The sequence below is a fragment of the Microtus oregoni genome, unplaced genomic scaffold, assembly GCF_018167655.1.
Source record: "Microtus oregoni isolate MIOR12 unplaced genomic scaffold, Mior012 000013F_ref0000133, whole genome shotgun sequence".
NCBI lineage: Eukaryota > Metazoa > Chordata > Mammalia > Rodentia > Cricetidae > Microtus > Microtus oregoni.
The window spans coordinates 25,466,273-25,490,393 of NW_024543072.1; the positions used below are offsets into that span (position 1 = coordinate 25,466,273).

Consider the following 24,121-nt stretch of genomic DNA (forward strand, 5'->3'; position numbering starts at 1 on the left):
TTGCAAGGAGAAAGTGGCTCCCAGGAATTTCCCAGCAGTCACCACATATTCTGGGCAATATTGGAGGGAAGCGAGGATACAGACTGCTCCTGCCTAAGCCACAGGACGAACCAACCATCCATCCATCGTGACGGAGCCTGTTAGTGAATATGCATACTGAAAGTGAGTATACACACTGCTCCCGTGCAAAGCGAAGGGACGGACCATCCGTCGTGATGGAGTCTGTTCCTCTCTCTGCTTCTCTTCATACCAGTCACAGTTCCCCCATCAAGGATAAAAGTTAGTAAGAAGAACCCAGGGTGTCACAGGGCCCATGCCCACCCGCATTTAACCCTTTAGCTGTCTACCCAGCAGGAACAAGCAAGGGCATTCTGTTATCTATCTTGTCTCTCTGACAACTTCTAGTGAGAAAAGGCTGCCTAGATAAAGCCAATTCCAGCAACACCTAACGACAACATATGCAGACACAGAAAGGGACAATTACGTCCCTGACCATAACCATACCCCATGAGACTCTCAAACACAATTGCTTTTTGTTAGCCAGAGAATGGCTGTATCTTGAGCTTCATGCAATGGCTTTTATAAACTTTTAAATGTGTTGCGAACATTCATGTATCCATCCAACAGCAGAAACTGCCTACTATGTGGTAGGTAGTCTTACAGCCCCCGAAAATACACCCATTCGCCCTTATATAGTGAAGATAAAGTGATTTCAAATAAGTAAAATAGATTAGCTGGTAAGAACTTTGTGATAAGGAAGTGGACTGACTGGTATTTTGCAGGTAAGGAGCAATAGCACTATTCAAAGTACTTTCTCTGTATTAAAAAGCAATGTCAGGAAGATGCATAAGATATCCAAATACATGTATATTCTCTCTCTCTCTCTCTCTCTCTCTCTCTCTCTCTCACACACACACACACACACACACACACACACACACACGTCAGCAGTACCAAGTTCATATCTAACAAAAGGGAAAAGGATGTGCACACAAACGGTGGGTGAGATCTTAAAACCAACAAGCAGCCCCGCTCCAAGCTTCCAAGACCTGCAGCATTTCCTTGCACTGTCTCTAGTGTGTCCTAGCAATCCTTATCACACTGTAACCGTTCGAGGCTCGTGCTGGAACAGACCACTCTAGTAACACAAACAGCACCACCCAAGTGTCCAAGGTTCCAAAAACGCTAACAGTACATGGAATCTTGGAGGAAAACTCACCTTTGAAAATAGGTTCACACATTATGACTTAAAATCGGTGTATTTTCCACGTTGGAGCCGCCACTTTTTTCTCCTTATGGTGACGCTGTCCTACGCTAACCCATAGGTATTTTCTTCTGCAATGAGGATTTTATTACTTTGTAGATATGAAAAGGGGCCAGATTTTATGACATTAGCCTTAGTGAAATAAACCTTGGACCGGGCAAGCTTCAAACAGCTATGACAGTGATATTTTGTCATGTGCATCATAGAAAACAGAACAAAAGAGAAAGCAACCCACTGGGGACGCTGCAGTGCCCACTTACCCGGGATGGGAATAATAGGAATACTTTCGTTGGGGACCACCCGAGGTGAGTTGCTGTCTTCCACATAGAAGTGAGCAGTCTGGAAACATTTTCTGTGTGGAAAAGGAAAAGAGGGCAACCGTGAGCACAGAAGCACACTGTGTCTGAGTTTATCATCTCAAAATCCTTCACGTGAGCACAGAAGCACACTGTGTCTGAGTTTATCATCTCAGAATCCTTCTTTAACAGCTTCCCCAGCTTGAAACATCGCACAGCACGGACGGCAGACCCAAGGAAAAGTGGTAAATGCAAAAGCAGAGCGTTCAGCACACTGGAGGAACCCCAAGGTCTGAGGGCGTCGCCTATCACAGCCAGCCGCAAACACAGAGCCCCAAACGACTCGAGTAAGTGAGAATTTGGCACAGAGCAGCCTCCTGCACACGCTGTGAGGACACTACCCCATTTCTCTCTAGCTGTCGGGCTACAGAGGAACAGTCTGCTAGTCTCACCAGCCCCCCAAGTACCAAGTTCAAAACCACACCTTGAATCCCCTCCAATACAGCCATCAAACAACCCTACTGCATAATGGCACCACATTGTCTGTGCTTAGCCAAGGCCCCAAATCCTCAGACAGCTTTTAAAGGGGTCAAGGGGCTTCAATAGGATAAGCATGCCCCGAACAGAGGTTCTTTCCAGACAACCTCTAAGGCCGGGGCAGAAACCTGCAGGTGTTTTCTGCTTGCCTTCATCTGAGCTTTGTTTTTACCTGTACTTCAAGCAAAGCAGGGAACACACACTGGTCATCCCAGGACAGGCAGTGAACAGCAAGGCTAGGAGCAGCTCACGCAGCCTCTGCCTGAGATGCTGGCCAGCCCTCAGCTTTCCAGCATCCGCGTCACTGCTTGCTGAGGCCTTAATGAGCTGCCGGAAAGACGGGCTGAATATTTAATGAGGCGGCTCAGTGTGAATGGCTATTGTGACCAGAGAAGGGTCCCTGTTCATCTGGCGGAGGGGCTTTACAATAGCTGGCCCTACTGCTGCGTCTTTTAGCCAGGCGGGAGGCATCCTTCTGGTGCTCCCAGTCACCAGGCTCAATCTCTCTCCTCCTGTGTCTCATGCCAAGCGACACTTAACACACCACGGCTTTGCATCATCTGGGGTGTGTATTCCAACTAGTATGGATAATTCAACTTTTCTTCAGGGTATCTTTGCTCATAGAATGGAAAAAAAAAAACAACAACAAAAACCCTGGGACATTTTCAGGAAGACAAGGAATGCAGGAGGGTGGGGGGAACTAGGGAGAAAAGTCAGTCACTTGAACAAACCAAACCAGATCCCTGCAACACCCGGGAGACCTCAGAGACATGTAGCTCTCCCACAGTAGGGTGGCACTCATTCCAGAATGAAGGCTTTTCCTTTAAATAGTCTGTGTTGTCACATGGAAAGGGTACTGCCTTACAGCCTACTGCCTTACAGCCTACTGCCTTACAGCCGTCTGTACTGCTCTTCCAAGTCATAGGGGTTCCTGAACAGAAATGGCTTCAACCCCACATATACTGCAGGACTGGCCTTGAAGAACCCTAAGGGAAGGTCAGGGTTCTGCAGGAGTCTGACATTTATAATAGAAATAGAAAACTTGTATTTATACATAAAAGTGTGTGTGTGTATATGAAGTAGAAACCCTATTATTGAATATATAGGTATATACACACACACACACACACACACATATATATATGGTGTATATATATTCAATAGCCTTTACCTTGCTTGGGGTAAGGTGTATATATATATATGTATACACCTTACCATATAGTGCCATATCCATATGAAAAATAAGACCGCCACATCTGAAATGCCAACTTCTTTCTCTCTTTAAATTAGTTGCTCATTTTTTACTCTTGATTTTCTTTCTCCCCCTTTCTCACTGCCTGCGTGAAGAGACTTGCAGAATGCAATCCAGCAGCTGAAACATGGATCGTGGACAGTACAAATGAACGGGAGCCTTACTTGTGTAGGGCCCTAGCTATAGGAACTCTGCTTTTGTTCAGTTACTCGGCAGCCTGAACAAGTTCTCAAAGTCACTTAGGTAAAGTCACACACCGCACCAGCTCAGCTTTAAAATACAGAGTAACAAATGAACAGCAACAACAAAAATAACAACCACCTAAAAACTTCTGGGCTGGGAACAGTAGCAAACGTGTAATCCCGGCACTTCCCAAGGCCAGCTTAGGCTACCCGTGTGAGACAAGTCTCCAAAACGATTTTAGGTTTTAAGACTGCAAATTACCATGCCTATCACTTCTAAGACAGAAGAGGTTAGCAGATGGAATTCTGTTACTGTTACAGTCGGACAACCTTGGAAGGTACAGACCATAATGTGGATTATTATTTAACTTATATTTTATTATTATCGTTATTTGCTAGAAAACAGGCAGACCGTCCGTCTTGCTGTTAAATGTAGGACTAACAGCTGCACATTATCTTTGGGGGAAAAAGCAGTGTGCTGAAGCGAATCTCACTCCTGTGCCCCATGTGCTGCTGTTTATAATGGCTTTTCCCTGGAGCAAAGTGACGCCATGATTGCTATAGCAAAGCTGGCAAGTCAAAGTGACACCGTGATTGCCAGAGCAAGGCTGGCAAATGGGGCCGGGGTCGGGAACTTGGGAGATAAAGCTGTGCGCATCTGTGCCTGGCTGCACATCCCATGCTTTTATCCAGCACAGGACGTGGGTAGGCATATCACCCCAGAACCTAGGGAAAGCGCCTCCCTTTGAATGCAAGTTTTATGACCTATGACAGGAGTTAGCTCAGGGCCCGGCCAGAGCATTGCACACTCTGCCACTGTCCAGAATCCTCAGAATCAGCTCCTCAGCCCAGGTAAGCGCTGGAGTCATTTAGAAAGACCCACATAGGAAGAGATGATCCTGCCAGAGAGATGAGCGGGTACAAATGAACTAAAGGGAAAGATCAGTTCAAATCACCGCAAATCCCCCTCCTTCCTCTAGTCACTATTAACATTTTGGGGACTACCCTTCCATACCTTTGTACATTGGCTTTTTCAATAGTCTCTGGTCATTTTCAATGATGCTGGGAGCGGGGAAAACAGGACAGACAAGGATTCTGCCTTCTTGCCACTTACGTTTCCATAGGAAAGAGAGCCACACATATGTGAGCAGTTGTGAGGAAATACAGCTTAAGGGGATAGGGGCTAATGGATGAAGGAGAAAGAAGGAATTTGAGCTGAGACCTACAGGGAAGGACAGGCTCACAGTGGGAGCGGAAGAACATTCTAGCAGAGCCAGCAGCTACAGAAAGTATCTTACAACAGAGCAAACCCGGCAGGTGTTGTAAGTGAAAGGCAACCCGAGACGCATGCCATAAGGCTGGACAAAAGGGCAAGAGCCTCAGCATACAAGACCCAGGAGGCCTTTGTTGGCTTTTCTAGGGGTCTAAGACCCTTGCAAAGCCAGTGAGGACTCCAACCTATGCTGGGACGCATCTTTAGCTATCGCTTTGAACAGGCTTACGTGGGCTGCTGTGTGAGACGGATCACACACCATCAAGAAGGTAAGAAGATTAACCAAGGGCTACTCTTGTGATCACTCCAAAACTCAAGGGAGGGAGGAGGGAGGGAGGGAAAGAGAGAGAGAGAGAGAGAGAGAGAGCGCAAGCGCACAGAAAACATTCTGTGGTGTTGGGAGCTTCGCCCATGTGTAAGTGCTCTACCACTGAGCTACTTCTCCAGCCCTGCTTTATATATTAATAACAAACTACAATCCTATCATCAACATAAATCCCTTACGACAAAAGAGAGGTGATATTCTCATTACAATGTTGGCCTAACCAGCCACTGCATTGTTAGAATTGCTGCTTTAATAATCACGTGCTAAGAGTCTATCCTGGGGCCAGGCTGCTACCAGCCGTTCACTGCACTCCCCAAATGCCAATTTTTCATGTGTACAAATCCTATACTCTGGTTTTAACTTTCTGATAAGGCAGAAGGTATTATATTTTAATTTCTGAAAAATCCCATGAAAAATGTTTAAAAAAGCAAAGGGAAAAATATCCACAAGTTTAAATTCCTCCAAACTTCTCTCATGATTTGATAAGAGATGCAGGGCTGCCTCTGATTTTTGAGCCCAAGGGAATGGAGACAGAATTTCTCCAAGTGTTCTCAAGCATGCCACTGAGTATGCAATTTCAATTTTCTTTGTAGTTCCAATTCTGTTTCAACTAACATAGCCTAACAATCCCTTCTTGAACGAACAGATTTCCAGGATAGTGAAAAGCCATTTCCAAAATTGCTTTACCATGAGTATTTTTATGCAAGTATTATTATAAAAATGGGAAAACGAAGTAGGTCATGTTTAGAATAATGAAAAAATATATTTACAAGTTTAGTTACAAAGTATAATCTAGTTGGTCACCAGCATGCATTTTGTTTTTTCACTTCCCATCCCCCCAGGGAGCTCGCCCCTCTCTTACGGACCTAAGACTGGGTCACAGTGATTTCCACTGGATTGACATCATTGGTGTATAGATAATCCAAATTATCTTCTGCCTTCCCAATTCCATACTAGCAGTGAATATTTTTCGGACTCAGTTTCTAATTTGGAGAGTCTTTGGCATTTTGAGGGTTCCTAAAGGTAGACTGACTACCTGTTTGTCTATGTACCTGCCTGTTCTACCACTGTGATAGCAACTTGTCAGTCAACAGGGGTAAACTAACTGAAGTCCCGATCTTGTTGGTTTAAGAAAGCTATGTAGGACAAATCCTATACCTGGTGACAATCACCAGAGAAGGCCTGGATGGGACACAGCCCCTCGCTAAGGAAGCTGGTTTGCACTGTTCCTAGTTAAGAACTTCCTGAGACAGAGGGACAGTGGTTCCAGCCACTCTCTGGTGCTCATACTAAGAAGTCACTGAAAATGTGAAAACCTCAAATGGAAGGTGGATAGTATCATAAATGTGCCTATAAAAGTCCTATGAGAGTTTACAGGATCCTGTACGGCATGAGAAATAGTCACTATGGCTGTAAGGGTGCTAACCCAATCGAATTAAGTACACCAAAGGAAGCTGTGCACCACATACTTGAGTAACAATGTCCAAGTGCTCAGTTCTGCTTCTGTTAGAATCGAGTGTCAGGAACAGGGTGATGGGTGGGTGTGGTAGTGCTCACGTTTAATCCCAGCACTTGGGACACAGAGAGAGGTGGATCTCTGGGAGTTCAAGGTTAACCTGGTTTACTTAGTGAGTTCCAGGGCAGCCAAAGCTACATACTGAGACCATGTCTCTAAAACAAACGAACAAAAACAACAGAATGGCATTCTGGGTAGGATGCTAAAATGTTCTTCTATGCACACTAAATAAAAGCCTTTTGGGGGAAGGGGCTAAATTACAGAAAAGACATTTCTCAGTTTTTCCCTCCTAAGAGGCTAATTTTTAAATCACCCTTGCCCTTTACGCTGCCTGTCCGATAGCAAAAATCATTTTAGTTTCTGCAAAGGAATTGAAGTCTGTGGTATTTACTTAAATATCAAGTACTGTGCTCCATTCTGGTATCTTTAGTTCTGAGTGTTTGGTTCCTTGAAGAATCCGGAAACCACAGGGTGACAGGGCTTCCCATGACCTAACTCCATCAATAAACATGTATGTATCGGCGTAAATGAATTCAGACAGATTGTAATAATATATACAGCTTTAATGGGGAAAATAGACTTACAGAACCACCGGTTCCGCGGAGAACAGGGAAGCAGAGAGAGCGGTGGCAGGCTCACCACTCGCTAGATTTATAAGTAAACATTAAGCCGGGCGGTGGTGGCGCACGCCTTTAATCCCAGCACTTGGGAGGCAGAGTCAGGTGGATCTCTGTGAGTTCGAGACCAGCCTGGTCTACAAGAGCTAGTTCCAGGACAGAGAAACCCTGCCTCGAAAAACCAAAAAAAAAAAAAAAAAAAAAGTAAACATTAGCCAGAGGCGAACACGCACCTCTAATGGGCTGGGCTTATCCCTACACTTCGTAGTGAGCATCCCGACACAGGGAGCCAGTCTCCAACTTAAACAGTCATCTTGAAGGTAAGCACGTCTCCAACTGCATCAGATCATCAGATGCTGGACCAAGGCTGGCCAATGTATCCATCTATGCCCACTTCCACACAAGTGCTAGGTAGCCAGGTGGGAACGATTTTCCTATATTCTTCTGTATCCATCCATTCTCTTTGAGAAAGCTAACATGGACTTGTACATTGTGGAATGACTTCTAAGAAAGGTTTCCCTGAAAGTCAAAATTGTACGGTGAGGGGTATTTTCTCTAGCAGTTTTTCTAGTCTGTGTGGATTCTTCTTAGCAGCTCCTAGGTCTCAAGCCCAGCCCCCTCCCCCACCACTGTAGTCTAGAACTATGGGATGTCTGATTTCTTTTTGTTGCTGTTGTACAAGTGTGCATATGAGTGTCTAAGGACACTTGAGCCTTATGGGTCACCAAATTTTACTCTTTAGGCAGCATTTCTAAAATAACTTTCCCATCTTTCCAATAAGGGACGTATTTCCGTATTTCGAGGAGAGAGACTCGGTCTACCGTTGTGGCAGCAGCTGTCTGCAAGCAGGATGCAGCAGCCAGTGACCCGCATCAGCTGTCAGCTCTACGTCCTGGAGCTCCCACCGAAGCGCGCACACACCCTAGCACATGGCAGGGTCTGCCGCTTTTAATTGGCCCTCACGACTAACGACACACACACCAACATCTGCTCCAATAGCACAATCCAGTCTGAGAGTCTTGCTCTGCCAACAACGTAAAGCAAACTACGGAGATGAACAGGGGAACTAGATTTTAACACCCTTCCCTATTTCCTTCCAGACATCTGACATGTTCTCAAGGCAGAACACCCAGGAGGCCTGCATGTCTGCCCAACGCCCTCTCAGGGTGCCGTCTCTGTTTTTCTCCAGGTACCTGCTTAGACAACCCTTGATGGGGGCTAACAATTTTCTTATTTCTATCTCTTTCTGCTTGCCTGACAAGAATTTGAGAGTAAGCACACAGCCAACATTTTCCTGAAACAAAGGGCCGATATTGAGTCTAGAAACGTCTAAAGCTGCACTCGGCAATGATGTCTATCAAAAGGTCCCCTCCAAAGGCATGCTGTGATTCTGAGATTTCCAGACATTTGGCTCAGCATGTCCATCCTTTTGACAAGCCTCTTTCCATTCTCAGTCTCTGGCGTACTGCAACACTGTTTCTCTAGTGCTGTGGAAGCTGGGCTGGGGGCTGGAGGGCAATCCTAACAAGGTTTTTCAACTGAAATGAAAACTCAGAATTACAAACTAAACAAATGTTGATATATAGAGACTGGAAATCAAGTCACTATCTTCAGATTAAGTTCAATGGTTTTCTAATCACATCACTGTGTGAAGGAGTTTGTTTGCAGTGTGGAGGCAAAATTCTAATTGCAGACTATACTGGGCAGTTGGCTGAGGCACTACTGAATATTAATTGAGCAATTCTAAGTGATTCATAGGCAGCCCTCATTTGAATTTACAGTGGCATACCCGCTAATAATCTCATTTATTTTCATGTTGTCAAGAGCAGAAATCCCATTAATATTTACTTTTGTAAATGGGTGTGTTGTAGTGAACTTTGTATACGTAAGAGCCACTTATTAACTGAAAGCTGCAAATACTCGCAAGGGCCAGCAAAGGAGGAGATTGAGAGCTGTGCTAAAAAGACTCCGACTGATTTATTAGGGCAAAACATTTCCAGAAACAGAAGTGACACACAGCAATAGAATGGAAAGACTGTGCACAACGCTGGGCTTTCCCTCAGGAGTGTCTGCTGAAGCTACTCCGGTCTTGCTTGGAAGGCGGCCCAATGCAATGCTAAGTTGAGATTTTTCATACACAACAACCCACTTGCTGCTGAGTTTTCCTCACTGCCTGTGAAGCGATCCAGTTCATGCAGCTAAAGTTTACACAGTGTAGTCTCCGGAAGGGCTCTTCCAGCACGGAAGACTCAGAAACCAAAATATGCTTCTGGTTGGCATATTTTCCAAGCCATGAAAGGGGACACAAAAATCTGACAAATCAGGATGTGCTTTGGGGGTAATAATGTGGTGTGTTTCACATCAGGGTGGCTGGGATTCTTGGGCATGCGTTTGTCATGCTCTGGACAAATGGGGTGTGCAGTGGGAGAGGGGAGGGAAAAATGAGGAGATAAAAGAGAATGAGATCACGCGGAGGATAGAGAGGCAGGAGAGGGAATACAGAGACTCGGGAGAAAGTGTTCCCAGGTCTTGGGGATTTCACACAGGTAGCAGCAATGTCCTAACTCATCCTTGTTATAGGTAAAAGTGACACACACAAAACCGTTTGATTTCCACATGAAGAATGCTGTTGGATGGGTAACTGCCTGTAGTGAATTTCTTTGAGAAAGGGGAGAAAATGAATTGCAAACACAGAAGTGGCCTTGAGATAATAATGCTCTTTCTTGCTCAACATTATTTTGCCAAGAAATTCTCCTCGGTCCTTAGGGATGACTGCAGGGCACTTTCAAGGAAATAGGGGAGCAGAGGTCACTTCCTAAGCCACATCCAGTAACCTGAGCATGCTCTTTTCAATATTTTAGCCAGATCCAATGGGATAAACCCCTCACAGTTCATCTCCCTGGGAAAGGCTTGACAGCAGGGTCTTTGAGAAAAGCTGTTGTGCCTTTATATCCTATCCTAGAATGTTCTGAGCACCCAGAATAAGGCTACAGGTGCTTATCACAGTTTGAAGGGTAGCCCTGGCTGTCCTGGAACTCACTATGTAGACGAGGATGGCCTTGAACTCACAGAGATCCACCTGCCTTTGCCTCCTCTGCACTGGGATTAAAGGTGTGCAGTGCCATGTCTGGCTTGCTGTAATATTCTTAATAGCCTTAATATTTCAGCATCTAGGAAAACGCCGCGTGTATTTTTACTGGTCATCTCCATTGTAGCAATACTTGTGAAACTTGAGAGTATCCTCCTGCCAAAAGACACCCCACTGTCATCCAGGTGACATTCCCAACGATCAAGAACTGGTTCTTCTTCTTCTTCTTCTTCTTTTTTTTTTAAATATGTATCCATACAAGAACTTGGGAACAAGTGTTATAGACTGGAGAGGCTTTCTAAGGCAGTGGCTCTCAACCTATGGATCATGACCCCTTGAGGGTCAGATGGTCCATTTGGAGGGGTTGCATATCAGATATCCTGCGTAGCAGATATTTGCACTACAACTCCTAACAGCAGCAAAATTATGGTTATGAAGCAGCAATGATAATAACTGTAAGGTTGGGGGTCACCACAGCATGAGGAACTTTATGTTAGAGGGCTGCGGTATTAGTAAAGTTGAAAATTACTGTTCTAAAGAAAAGGAAAAACAAATGGTTCAATCTCCTTACAATAGATGGCAACATATCAGAAGTACACTGATACTATTGCTCCATCTCTGAAGAGATAGCAGAGAGGCCATGGCGCCCAGCACTGGAAGGGTAGCTCCAGACACGCACTGCTAACTGAAACCCCCTTGAGCCAGAGGCAGAGGACAATGGGTCACTCTATTCAAAGCCTCCCCGACACCCTCCGATGCCACCGTTTCCCTAACTTGATCCTGCAGCTGTATTTATGCATGTGCAAAATGACACGCTAACAGAGTTATTCAGCACAGCATTGTGTTGTGACAAAACTGACGGCCTTAGAGGATTGCTTGAACAAATCGTGGCATATCTATTTTAAAACCACCGCCCCCAAAACAGGGGAAGTATAGATGCCTAGAGAAAACTGTTACCTCAAACAAAGCCAAGCATGGGTAAGACATGTAGTATTTATTATGTAAAAAGGGGCATGGAGACATCCCTATCTGTTTAGATATCAAAAATTCTTGAATAATGTATAAATTACCAGAGATGAGCCTCTGTTGTAAGGAGGTGGACGTAAGGTGGGCACACAGAACTGTGAATTATGCCAAATACTACTTATTCAAAATTTAAGTCAACTTCTTTTGAAAACTTTGACACTTGAGTCTGGTTTTCAGAGTTTTATCCTTGGCTCAGGATCTGGGGCCTCAGAGGCATGGCCCTTCCTCGTGTCCACAGAGAAACAGATAAGAAAAGCATTGCAGTGCTGTTCTTTCGGCATCCCTGGAGGCTTTCCTTCCCTCCTCATTCCAGGCTGAATTTTTGAATGGGTGCAGGCCATGTGAGGAGATATGAGAGAGAGAGAGAGAGAGAGAGAGAGAGAGAGAGAGAGAGAGAGAGAGAGACAGAGAGAGAAACAAAGATGGAAGAGAGAAAGAGAGACAGAGAAACAAAGATGGCAGACTTGGAGGCTGGTGGAAGTGCTTATCCTGGTGCATCCCAGACTCCAATGGAGGCCTAGGAGAGGTTGCAGCCCACGCACCAGGAAACTATGCAGTATGGTGCTGTAGGAAATCCGACACCCAGTAGCCCTTAAGTTACCCGTCCACTGGGGCGTGGCCTCTTATACTATTTATGCCGATGTAAAGTGTGCATCTGGCCTCTTTTCCGGCTGCGGGATTCGGTTTCTGTTCTCCGTTCCAGCAGAGGATATTGATTTGTAAGCTACCCCTAAATAAATAACCCTCTATTATTCTCAATTCTGAGCTACTGTGGGATGTTTTTAAGCGTCCTTCTTTGGTGTGGAGATGGGTTAGCAGCTAAGGAGAGTGGGTACAATATGGAGCAAGGGAAGAGCATGTGGGTTGCTGGCTGTAAACATACAGAACACACGGGGAGTAGGTGACTGGAGGCTGTGGAGGAATCACATAGTCAGAGCAACTCCTTGGGGAAGATAAGAAACCCTTGAGCTTGAGCCCCTGAGGACAGAGTTTCTATCAGGCCATGCTCTTCCTCGTAAAGTACTGAACACAGCACAGAGCTAAAGAGAAAGGACCTGTGTACGCTCTAGCTGCCTAGAGAGGAGGCCCCACCCAACTCATCCCCTTCCGCGGGACTGCCTGGCCAAGTCACTTACCTCCTCAGAGTCTCAATGTCTCCTTCTCGGGTATTAACTAAGTCTTCCAGATAAGTTGCCTGATTTAATCTTCACAGCCATCCCTAAGAGGATGAGTTCTGAATAGACCCATTTTCTAGATGAGGAAATGGAGTCTCAAAGGGATCCCTGGTCATGGAGCCAGGAAGTGATAGAGCTCGTTACCAATCCACACGTCTCTGAGTCAAGGTCCGTGTCCGTAGGCCCACCGTAGAAAATTCACTTTATGCTACACAACCCACAGTTAGGGTGAGTCCATACATACTTTCCGTTCTTCAAGATAATTTCTAGCACGGACTTAGGTGGAATTAACTTACATTTCCCTCAGTCTTAAGCAAAGCTATCAGATTCCTTGACACAAACGGCAGGAATGAGGTATCTCCTGTACCAAACACAGTGTGCTTGTGGCAAGTCTGCTCCCATGTAAGGGTCAAGCATATAAGCAGGCCGAGCATCATATCTGTGAGCCCCAGAAGCTGCACAGGCATTTACTTCTGTATTGTGCATGAGACATGCTGGGTTTTTAAAGCACTACAGTAAGACATGTCACCATAGACTGGCTACAAAAATAACTCAAGTGATAAATTACATTTATCCAAGGAATAAATGTTATTATGGGTTGGGATTAAAAATTGTTCAAGTAATGTCCATAGAATAAATGTCACCATGGGCTGGGTATAACGATGGTTCAAGTGATGTCCATGGGAAGAAATGTTATCACAGACTGGGTATAAAACTGTTCAAGTGATGTCCATGGGAGAAATGTTATCACAGACCGGGTATAAAATTGTTCAAGTGAGTCCATGGGAGAAATGTCATCATGGACAGGGTATAACAGTTGTTCATGTGATGTCCACAGACCCCTCTCTTAAGATCTTTGAATTGAAAGCTATAAAGAGAGGTTTCTGGTCATATTTTAAAAAGCTGATGGAGGTTTGAAAGCATATGAGAAATTGGAAACTTCAAAGAGTTAAAAAAAAAATCACAGAAAGGAATAATGACATCAACAGTGTCAGTGTGCTGTGCACAGGGCCAGAACTGCCCAGATAAGGATGGGCCAGCCATGGGCTTTCTCATTCACCTGTCAAAATTCTTCCTCCATTATCACAGCTCTGTTTGATGATCCTGGGGATATAACTGAAATTTCATCTCAGTAACCTGATCTACGACAACTAACAGAGACAAGCCATTCCATGGGAAATCTTAGATGTGAATTTTATAAACCGATTGACTGAAAATACACACGTACTATTTACAACATAAATTGATCAACTACTCTACTTAACAACTTAGTATTAAACAATTATTAATATTGAACAGTCTATGTAAGATAAGCAATACAAATATCAAGAGGTTCAAGTGCAGATATGAAGAGTACATTTACAACTTCTAATTGCTTCTTATAAAACTCTGTAGGTTAGTAATTTTGGAAGTATTAAGCATTTATGCACATTTGCTTTTTTATGGAAAAGCATGTTATATCCACATTTGTTCATTTTCTGTCTTTCCTACTTTTAACCCTTTATTTATAAATTAAGACATTTTTCACTTATATAGATTATGCTTTTTTAAAAAAAAAAACAAAGCTCTAATCATGCATTATGCTCTTTTGAAAAAAAAACCAAAGCTCTAAACATGCAACATCTGAATTTTTTTTAAAAAAGAAAATGGATGCAACATACATACAGACACGCAAACGCAGTGCACCCACCATATGACCAACAGGAACAGAAAATACAGCCCAGCCCACAGAAAAAGCAAAGCAAGCACGGGCGGGAGCTACCGCAAGGGACAGCAGCGACCTGGAGGCTCAGCTGGGCTTTACAGTTCTTACTGGGTGGGGTGGAACAGGCGAGTATCAGCAGTTTCTGTCTAGAAGACTGTCACCCCCATAGCAACAAAACAGAAGTTCCGCAAGCCAGTCCCAGCCATTGAGACTCCCCATTAAGCCGGGCCGCCCTCACCTGCTCCCCTTCTCTCCTCTCTCCCCAGAAGAAGGCACTTCACGGGAACGTCTGGGAAAGCCCTTGGACTTTATTTTGTTACACCCTCTAAATGGATAAAAAACAAAAGAGAACATGTGTAGAAGACAGTAGTTGACTTGGCCACCCAGAGTTCCTCACAAATGCCCTCCCTCCACTCACACAGTGGACACCCACCTATCATGTACAACATTGTCAAAAGGGGGCACTCATGCAAAAATGGCTACGGTGTCAGGGAAGTCTCTGATGCAACACAGGTAGGTTGGTTCTCCAAAGTGATGACTTACATATCAGAAGGCGGTTTTATCTGGATACGGAAAAAGGTCAGGGAGTCACCATTATGACCTCATTCAGATGCCCGTCCTTCATCTCTGCTGTCCCCAAAGCAGACAGCTCAGAAGAACTTCCACAACTTGCTGGGTCTCTACTGCCCAGGGTGGCCTGCCTTCCACCACCAATTTCTCTGTACTTGACAGATGCAGGGTTTCGTCTTTTTCCCATGTGTCCCTGTCACTTCTGTTTCACACAGAACGTACCTCAGCAGACAGCTACCAGTACTTGGCAAGAGTCTCTTAAACATTTAAAAAGCTCAGGACCGGATGCTAAGCTGGCCATGTTCAGGATGCATTTTCTGACCCATGCAAATGCTCGCAGGTGGCTGATTGGATGGGAGTGGCCCCAGCCACCTGGGCTATAGGATGTCACACTGAAATAACTCTAAGTTCCGTCCACAGAACAAGGAAGCTGAACCCTAATACATAAGCTTCTCTTCGGTGGGAGCCCTGACTCACACACAGCAATGTAAAGTCATGGTCACTGCTCCACGTCTCAGGTCTCAGATGGTTCTCGGCAGCCGCTCCCTTCTAGGAATGAACACCTTTGACTTTTTAGTGTTGATGTGTCTCTTCTCCCTTTCACAAAGACTTTAATAAGTGATTTTGGTGATTACTAGACTGCCTAAGCGGTCAAAGTGCTTATCAAGGGAGCCAACCTTTACAGAAAGCAGAACTTGGGGACAAGGTTGAGAGGGGGAGGAAATGCACAGTTCAGAACTTCCTGTCTCCCTCTGTTGAAACTACTCTGTCACTACAATGACTGTCCTCCACACATCAGGAGTCAGCTGTGTGGCTGCGAACACTAATCTGAAGAAACCACGAGTGTGTTGGAATGTTTTCACAAATTTTCATAAAAACTTGAAGTCTGCAGCTTCCTACAATATTTAGACTTTTTTTTTCAACCCTTAGCCCTGCTCTGAATTCTGCCAGCTTTACTCTTTCAGGAATGTTGGAGCACAGCCGGCTATCTCTCGGCAGTTTTTCCTCACGCACCATCACAGGCTCTCGAGACTCCCACCCAGAAGCTGACAACACTTCGGGAAGAAGCAAACGCCAGTAACTAATATCCCCCAACAACCAGGGGGTAACCCGAGCAAGCGCAAGGGTTTAAACGTGGAAGGGAAGGGCAGTGGATTCTGAGAGATTGGAAGAAAATGGCTCACCCGGCCTAGAACAAACACCTAAGACTCAGCTCTCCCGAAAGCGAGCTGTTTAAAACTGTACCAGCCAGCGCAACCTGTGCTGTCTCTGAAGTATCAAGGACCATGTTTAAATGGCCACCTTTAGCTGCGCTTCCCTCCTGCTTTTGTCTAATGACTGTGTGTTAGCCTGTTCCAAGAGAGCTCCGACTGGCATCTCAGGGCCAACTCGACAGCAGGGGGTCGGTTACTATAACAACTGACAGCTCTCATGAATTCTGAAAGGCCCCTGAGTAGCCATTTGGGAAACAGTTATTGAGCAAAAAGTTGCCTGGGATCTGAGGCATTAGCTGCCACGTGACTCAGCTTTCCCTGAACAGTTGGGAGGAAAAAAAACAAAACAAAACAAAAAAACAAAGGTGCCCACTTCCTGGAACACCTGGGGACCTCAAAATGTTCCCATCTACATCCCTCTCAGATTCTCAGGACAAGCCAGTTTAACACCGCTGAGTTATCATAATCCCAGCCCTCCAAGGCAAGCCTTATTTTGGCACCATGAAACGTGTATTAGCTCTCCCCACAGGTTTGACACATTTTCAGGCTCTGGAGAGCTGAATGGTAAGAATTATTCTTCATGGTTCAAAATCTTAAAATACAGTCAGATCGGGAAGTTCTAGGTGGAGATGAATTGAGCCAGCAGTAGTTAATTTTTAGAAAAAAAAAAACAAAAACATACAAACACCAATGAATGATCTGTTTGCAGAAAAGATTGCATAAAGCCATCAAAAATGACTGAAGCTCGGGTTTTCTACCTTTTGATTATTTTCTCAGAACAAGAGGATACTGAACAGCCAGGATGGAATCCAGTGTTTTGAGCAAGCAGAACCACCCAGAAAAGGCTTGCCAAGAGGGACGTGTCATTTGAGGGACAAACCTATGGCCACACTGACTGCATCTCCAAGGCCGCCTCTGTCTGAGCAATTACCCTCAGCTTTTTTTACATTGTCGCAGCTCAAGTATTCTCTCCAAGAAGTCCTTGGCTCTCAAGCCGTTCCACTGGACCCTAGTCATGGTCAAGTTTCTTAAAGAACTCACCGTTCTCCCAAATGCATCCAGGAATCAGGCAGGAAGAGAAGGGACAGCAGATGCTGGTGGCCACCTGGCAGTGGCCATGATAAGGGAGCCGCAGGGTTCGCTCGGTCCAGCTTGATGCCACCACAAAAAAGGTGACAACGCTGTAGCTGGTTTTTCTATGAGATAGCCTGCTGGGGTTTGAATGAACCAGTACTTTCAAATAGCACAAAAGAGTTTAAAAAAATGGACCAGTTGATATAGGTCACTGGTTTGTGGAAAACGTTATTTAATTATTCATTTCCTCTACTAAGCTGTGAATTTCTCTTCGAAGCAGGAATTCTGATCCTGGAGGAGTCCCCAGTGTATGTATCAACATGCGGAGGAGTAAACGCACCCCAATCACACAGGTCTTAGTTGAGCAACACAAAATCCTGGCTATGAGAAGCTAACACTGTGAGGTGTGTGATCCTGGTCAGTCTTCCGTTCCTTTCCGGAAACTGTTCCCTCTCATTTCCCCTCATGGAGCGAGGATAATCTCCTGCCTGAGGCCCTGGCCACTGCACAGACTCTGTAGAATCAGAAGTGTCATGCACGTAGGGAATGGCAGAGCCCGCCTGCTGTCCCAGGTTCTCGGGGGACTTGTTCAAACGAGGCTAAGCCAGGCAACTCAAAAAAAGATCTTTAAAACGTGTTTGGGCTCAGTGGGCAGAGCACTTAACTGGCATGCACAAGGTCCTGAGTTCAATCCCCAGCACCTCACAGCGAAAGAGACGTAACACGTGCCTTCTTTCATTCAACTATTACTGGTGGCTTCTATTAGCAGTTTTGTATTTGATCCCCCTTCAGCCACCTACTTAGAAAAAGCAAATTCTTAGTAGACCCCCTCCCTTATGACTCTGCCAGGAGAGCAGGCAACCCCCTCATCTAAAGCCACCTCTAACGGCTGAGAAGTGCTGGCTGCCGGAGAGGCAGGTGCAGTGTGCCTGCTCACAGATCCTCTGCCTGCCATGGTCACTACCGTGTAACTGCAGGAAAGACCCACTTCCCAGAGAAGCGCACGTGACTGGCCATGCAGCCAGCACACGTGCCTTGTTCTCATGTGCCCACGCTCTCTGGCCGTGTGTCTCTGCCTGCCTGAGCCTCCGCTGCGCCTGTACAAATCCCCTACACAGGTGCCATGAGGATCCTTTCGCATCCTCTCCACTCTGTCTCCCACGGAACATCCAGAAGACAAATGCTGCAACGGCAACAAAACTCACTCATGTTCATGAACGGGATTCTTCACGAGGAGGCCACCAACATGTACAAAGGTCTAAAGATAAAACTCAGTTAAAAACAAACAAACAAACAAACACCTTTTTCTACCTGCAGATACCACTCACTGACATGAGCGGACTTGCCACAAAGTTTACAAACGACTTGGTCCTATGGTCTCGGTCACATGATCAAGAGGGAATGTGAATTTACCAGATTAGAGAAGGCTTCTCAGTATCCAACTTTAGTACCACTAGGGATCGGAGGCCACAGTTTCCGCTTACAAAGCTCACACCCTGCAATCCCAGAATCCATGAAGTTAGCGAGCCTATCTGAAGTAAAGCTGCTTTGTGGTTCTGCAAAGTCCCTTTCTAAGCTAGAATTACGGTCAGTAAGATACTAAACTAATCACTGCATTCATCAGTGGGACTAAGCCAAAGTAGGTGATATTATTCAACATCAAATTCTCAAACTCACAGAGATGTAACTGAATGTGAACATCATTACTGAGTCCCCAGAACACCTGAAAATATAACTGTTTCTCAAAAACACCGTCCACCTAATTTATTATGGCAAATTCAGAACCCAAGGTGATTCCTAGCTAAGCCTCCAGGCCACGTGGTCATTACTGTGCAAAACTCACACAGTAGTAGCTAAACAGTTCCTATGCCCATAGTGTCTGTATGACCTGCAGACATGAAAACAAGCTACATAAGGAATAACTGAAAGCAAGTTACGTAAGGCATAAATTGTTCCTATCATGCATGCTATGCCCTGATCTGGGGCAACAGAATCTAACAGTTAAGATGGTGGCCCATGGGGTCCAGATAGATGGATCAGTGGGCAAGAACACTTGTTGGGCCTGTTTCCTATCCCAGCACCCATGAATAAAGGTATACCCTTGACTCTAAACCCCACAGTGCTAATTTAGGGCGGAACAGAGGACCATCAGGGCTTGCCAGCTGTAGGCTCAGAGAGTGGTCATGTCTCTGATCATAAAAACGAGCATCAGGTGGCCTCCTCTGGTCTCTGCATGAATACCGCCCCCACATGTAGCACATATAATGGTGGGTTATGAAGTCAGGTTGGCTGGGTTCAAATCCAGGATCCACACACTAAAGGTTTATACCATGACTTGGCTGGAGGCAATAAAACAAAACAAAATAAAAAGTTAATTTAAAAAAATCTGTGCTATTCAGGTATTAAGGAACACAAAAGCAACTTACAAACAAAACCCACCTTCAAGACAGTCACAATTCTTGGTGTTTACTGATGCCCGGCTCCAGGTAGCTAATCTGCACCACAGCACGGATGCTCAACAAGTGACTTGAACCAAGGCACCTGGTGGCTCGCCTAGCATCCGCCTCAAATTATGCAAATCGAAAAGGTACCATCTGAAAGGTCCCGCTTCTGAGTGGCAGCAGCTATGTTGTTCATGTATTTTCAGGGTATTAATGCCACATAAGCAGCTTGCCCCATAGTTCTCGCAGTGAGCTTCCTTGCTATCGATTCAAAGCCTGCGCTGTTGCCATCTAGAATAGGAAGGCCAAAATGGCACATTTTCCTTTTCCGGCATCTTCAAGAACTCTTGATTTTATTTTTTTTACTTTTTTAAGTTGTTCTGACTCATTTGCAAAAGCTCTGAGCCACTGAAACAGATTGTGAGATCTGTTATATTTCTCATGCGCACAACTGGGTGCCATTCCCTGAAGGAGCCGAGCATTAACTCGGGTGATTTCCTTTCTATGTCCTGGTCTGTCACCCTGTCCTTTGTCCCAACCACCCTGCATGCATGTCTCTCTGCCTTCATTGTACTTTCTGGACTGCTACAGATTTGGGGTTTTCCTTTGCTCCAAGAGCAAACTGTAGCATCCTATTTGCAACGCCTCTGCTACAGTATTACAAAGTATATTTTCCTTTGTAGATCTATATCACCAGGCACATTTGCTCCTCAACAGTCCCCCATGGCTCCTCAGTAGTCCCAGGGGAACTCTATCTCAGATCTCTCTAAAGTCTGTGCCCATTATTTTTGTTTGTTTGTTTGAGCAAATCTGAAGTAATGAGGTTGTCGCTTTTGGAGACACATGTTGGTATGGCAGAGTCAATGGCTGATTACTCAAAGACACGTATGGTGGTATTTCATAAATACAGGTGTCCCTCGGGGCTAAGTTGATTCTCATTTCTCATGCACAAATTGCAGAAAGTTGGGGCACCAGGGAGGAGGACCTGACCCTGACCAACTTCATGTGGGTGACAAGAACACATGCCTCTCTTTGGTAGGCTACCAGCTGCTGCAGCTACTAATAAAACTCCAAGAATCCAACCAGCCCTGAGCAGGCAAGGACGCCCCTAGGCTTTGAAGCTCTTTCCAGAGGGTGTGTGTGGGGGGGTGCAGGGGCTGCCTTTACTCTGTTCCTACTCCATGACACCCTTGTCTGGAATTGCCTTTAGGCCCATGAGGAGTACCACCCGAACTAATTTTATTAACTTTATAGTCACCCTTTCATTTTGGCTCAAAGGAGTTCTGCTCAGTTGGTTAACCTACATTCATACCATACTTAGCTCTAAATTGATGACTGAGCTATTTCTAGGCTACTGTGCATAAGGAGATCATTCCAAAGAATAAACTCTAGAAGGAGATTCCTAACTTCTTTTTTTCAAACACCGTCTTATGCCATGATGAGATTACTGGAAACTATGCACAGTTAATTATTTTTTTTTTTTTGATTTTTCGAGACAGGGTTTCTCCGTAGCTTTTGGTTCCTGTCCTGGAACTAGCTATTGTAGACCAGGCTGGCCTCGAACTCACAGAGATCCGCCTGCCTTTGCCTCCCGAGTGCTGGGATTAAAGGCGTGTGCCACCACCGCCCGGCTGCACAGTTAATTATTGAAGCAAAAGATATTTATTTCCATCTATAGATTTCATTTTATCACTTCCAAACACTTTTAGGGATACAAGGACCCCAAATTATGTTTCTATTTCTCCTTAATGTCAGATCTGGTAAAATACCATGGCACGTATGTACTAGGTCCCCATCTGCTACACGGGGCAGACGTTTCTCACAGCCTATAGGGCCTGCCTATGTGCACTCAGGAACATGTTTCTTAACGACTCGACAGGTAAGGAGACTGACATTGGACGATGAATCTTCATTGAAAGTGGTCCTTCTTACTGACCTCTCTCTAGTATGTCCCTAGGCTCCCACTATAAATGGTCAGTCCTCCGATTTCCAAGCCCAAAATAGCTTTTATACATCTGACACACACACACACACACACACACACACACACACACACACACACGAGTTTTATATACAAGAGTTTTTCAGCTGCCCAGAACCAAATTTCATCCTTTGGGAAGGACAGTAACCTTTGCTAAGAATACATGCGCACTGTTCCTAGGGGCTACAGCTTTGACGGGGTCTGGCTTCAAATCCAGGCTTTGACCTGTGCTCCTAATTCAGCACTATAGGGTTACTGCCTCTCTCGGGTGCTGCCTCCTGCACCTTCAGCCCCCCCCCCCCATGTCTTTTGGCCATTCTTCGCATGGTGGTACCTCCAGTGCCTCTGCTGTCCCTGCGATCTGCTCCCATGACAGTCAGTGCATCTGTTTGCTGGAGGTTATTCCCTCTCCAGGCCTATTGCTCTTCAGCTTCCTCCTCTGGTTCCTAGCCGTTCAGCTGTCAGCATCCTGGGGAGCTTCTCCTGTACCTGACTTTCCTCCCGGGCTGCACTGAAGCCCGATGCACACTTAGCCTTCTAGAACATTCTCCATACTTCATTATGTCACACACCCAACTCTAATGAATGCTGAGGGCCACAGGGCTTTGTGACTGAATCACCAAGCACACCACAATGCATGATAATGCATGGTACCAACTCCATAAGCATTATATAAACAGCAGGAAGTTGCATACAAAAGACCATGCCCATGCAATGACAGAGATGGCTTCATAATTGCATAAACCGAATACTTAGCTGAACCTTCTAAACCAGCCACATTTCTAAGCCTGGGCAGTCCCCTGAGAAACTACCTCCAGCCAGCTTTCACCTCATATTTTTGAGGATAATAGTGGTAAGGCTAATTTTGGACTCCAGCGCTAAACCCAAGCACAATGGGCACAGTCCATCCTTCAGCCACCAGAAGATTCTGCAGATGGCCAGATGATCAAAGTAAGACATGAGACACAGCATTTGGGGGCCTCACGGGAACTGTGAGATGACAAAGTCCCTTTCTGTTGGGATGGAAGGATGAACATCTAGCATAGGTCAGAGGGCTCCCATGAAGAAAGAACCACACCGGCTAGCCACATCCTTATTCTTCCAAAATTGGTCACACCTGATGCCCCTGAAACTTTCAGTGAAATGAATTAATAATAGTCCCCCCCCCCCCTTGGGCTTAAGGGAATTTGATTTGCCTGTCAATTTACAACCAAAGGGCGCTCTGATGATATTGGGCTTTGCCTGGCTCACAGCAGCCAGTCAACAAACTTCAGCCCCCTTTCTCCCCCCAGGTCAAAGAAAGGAAAGGACCTCCCACCCTCCACACCGATCTGCATAAACCACAGAAGATGCTACTGCCCAAGGGTTTGGCACAGTGCCTGGCACTCAAGGTGGACCTAGGGAACATTACTACACTCTTCAACTGTACAACAGGAAACAGAGAATCCAGAGACCCTGGGATTCATTGTTACACTTTTTTATGTACGGTTAAGTTGCAGCGTCAACAGCGCCAGGCGACGGTACTCAAGCTAGAACCCTGGCTACAAAATACTGGTCCTGGGGTTAGGTTGCTGTCACCGTGGGCTGACGCTGCGGGCGCACAACTTGCCACCTGAGGACGTGATTCTGGAGGTCTGGGTGAGCCTCGCCGCTCTGCCTACGTCAAGTCCCTTTGTCAGTCACCTCAGCCATCCTGTCTCCATGCCTGAAGAGGCAGAGATGCACGGCTACCCTAGCTTCAAAGCCACACCACCACGGGGACACGAGTCTCTGTGGTGCTTGCCAGTTCTCTACGGGAGCCGCCTCGTGCTGCTCCTTTCATATCAACCACAGGAAAAAAGCTGGGCAGAAAAAGGGCCCTTGTCCCCTGTAGGCTGTTCTCATGCTTTGCCAATGGACCCATCTTAGCATGAATTCAATTTCATTTTTCCTGCTGTTAGGATTTTTTTTCCTTTTATAGCCATTTTTTGTGCACTTTAAGCTAGGGGAAAGTAACAATATTTTGGCATGTACTGTTAATCTATTTTCCATTTGGACTAACCGAATTTTTCAGATACATAAACAGTTGTTGTTTCAATCTTTAGGGAAAGTAAGCCAAGGACAGTAGATGACCTAGAGCTGTCTATCCTATGGACCAAGCTCTTTTGGAATCCGGGTGCTCAGGAGACACCGGATTATTTGTGCCTGTCCTGCTGCTCTGCTCCCAGCCCCTCTCAGTCTCCATGATCCGTGAGAGAATACAGTCTGGGATAGTCTAGCTGTTTTGGTTTTCCTTCCCAGGACTTGTCCAGTACAAGTGCCCTCCTACCCCCTTCCTATGTAGCCCAGGCTGCCACAAAATTGCTACTCAGTACAAGCCGACCCTGAAGTTGCAATCCTCCTGCCTCTGTCTTCAAAATCGAAATGCTAGAATTATAGGTATGCCCCATCCTACACGGCTCCACCAGACACTGCTGCTCCTGCCTTTTCCTGGTTTTTCAAGACGGGGTTTTTCTGGGTAGTCCTGGCTATCCTGGAACTCACTCTATAGGCTGGCCTTGAACTCAGAACTTCACCCGCCTCGGCCCCCTTATGCTTCTTCATGG

The 24,121-nt window shown here is 45.6% G+C and overlaps 1 protein-coding gene across 2 annotated transcripts in view; it reads right to left on the minus strand.

The window, feature by feature from the left end:
• Ptprg (protein tyrosine phosphatase receptor type G) overlaps nt 1-24,121 on the minus strand; it is a 676,813-nt gene that overhangs the window by 47,238 nt on the left and 605,454 nt on the right. The window contains exons 14-15 of one of the 2 annotated variants that reach the window (XM_041662358.1): nt 14,495-14,581; nt 1,525-1,616 (exon numbers count right to left, since the gene is read on the minus strand). In XM_041662358.1, the coding sequence (XP_041518292.1) occupies nt 1,525-1,616; nt 14,495-14,581 (179 nt within the window). The remainder of the gene's footprint in view (nt 1-1,524; nt 1,617-14,494; nt 14,582-24,121) is intronic. The other variant, XM_041662359.1, reaches the window with a different exon arrangement.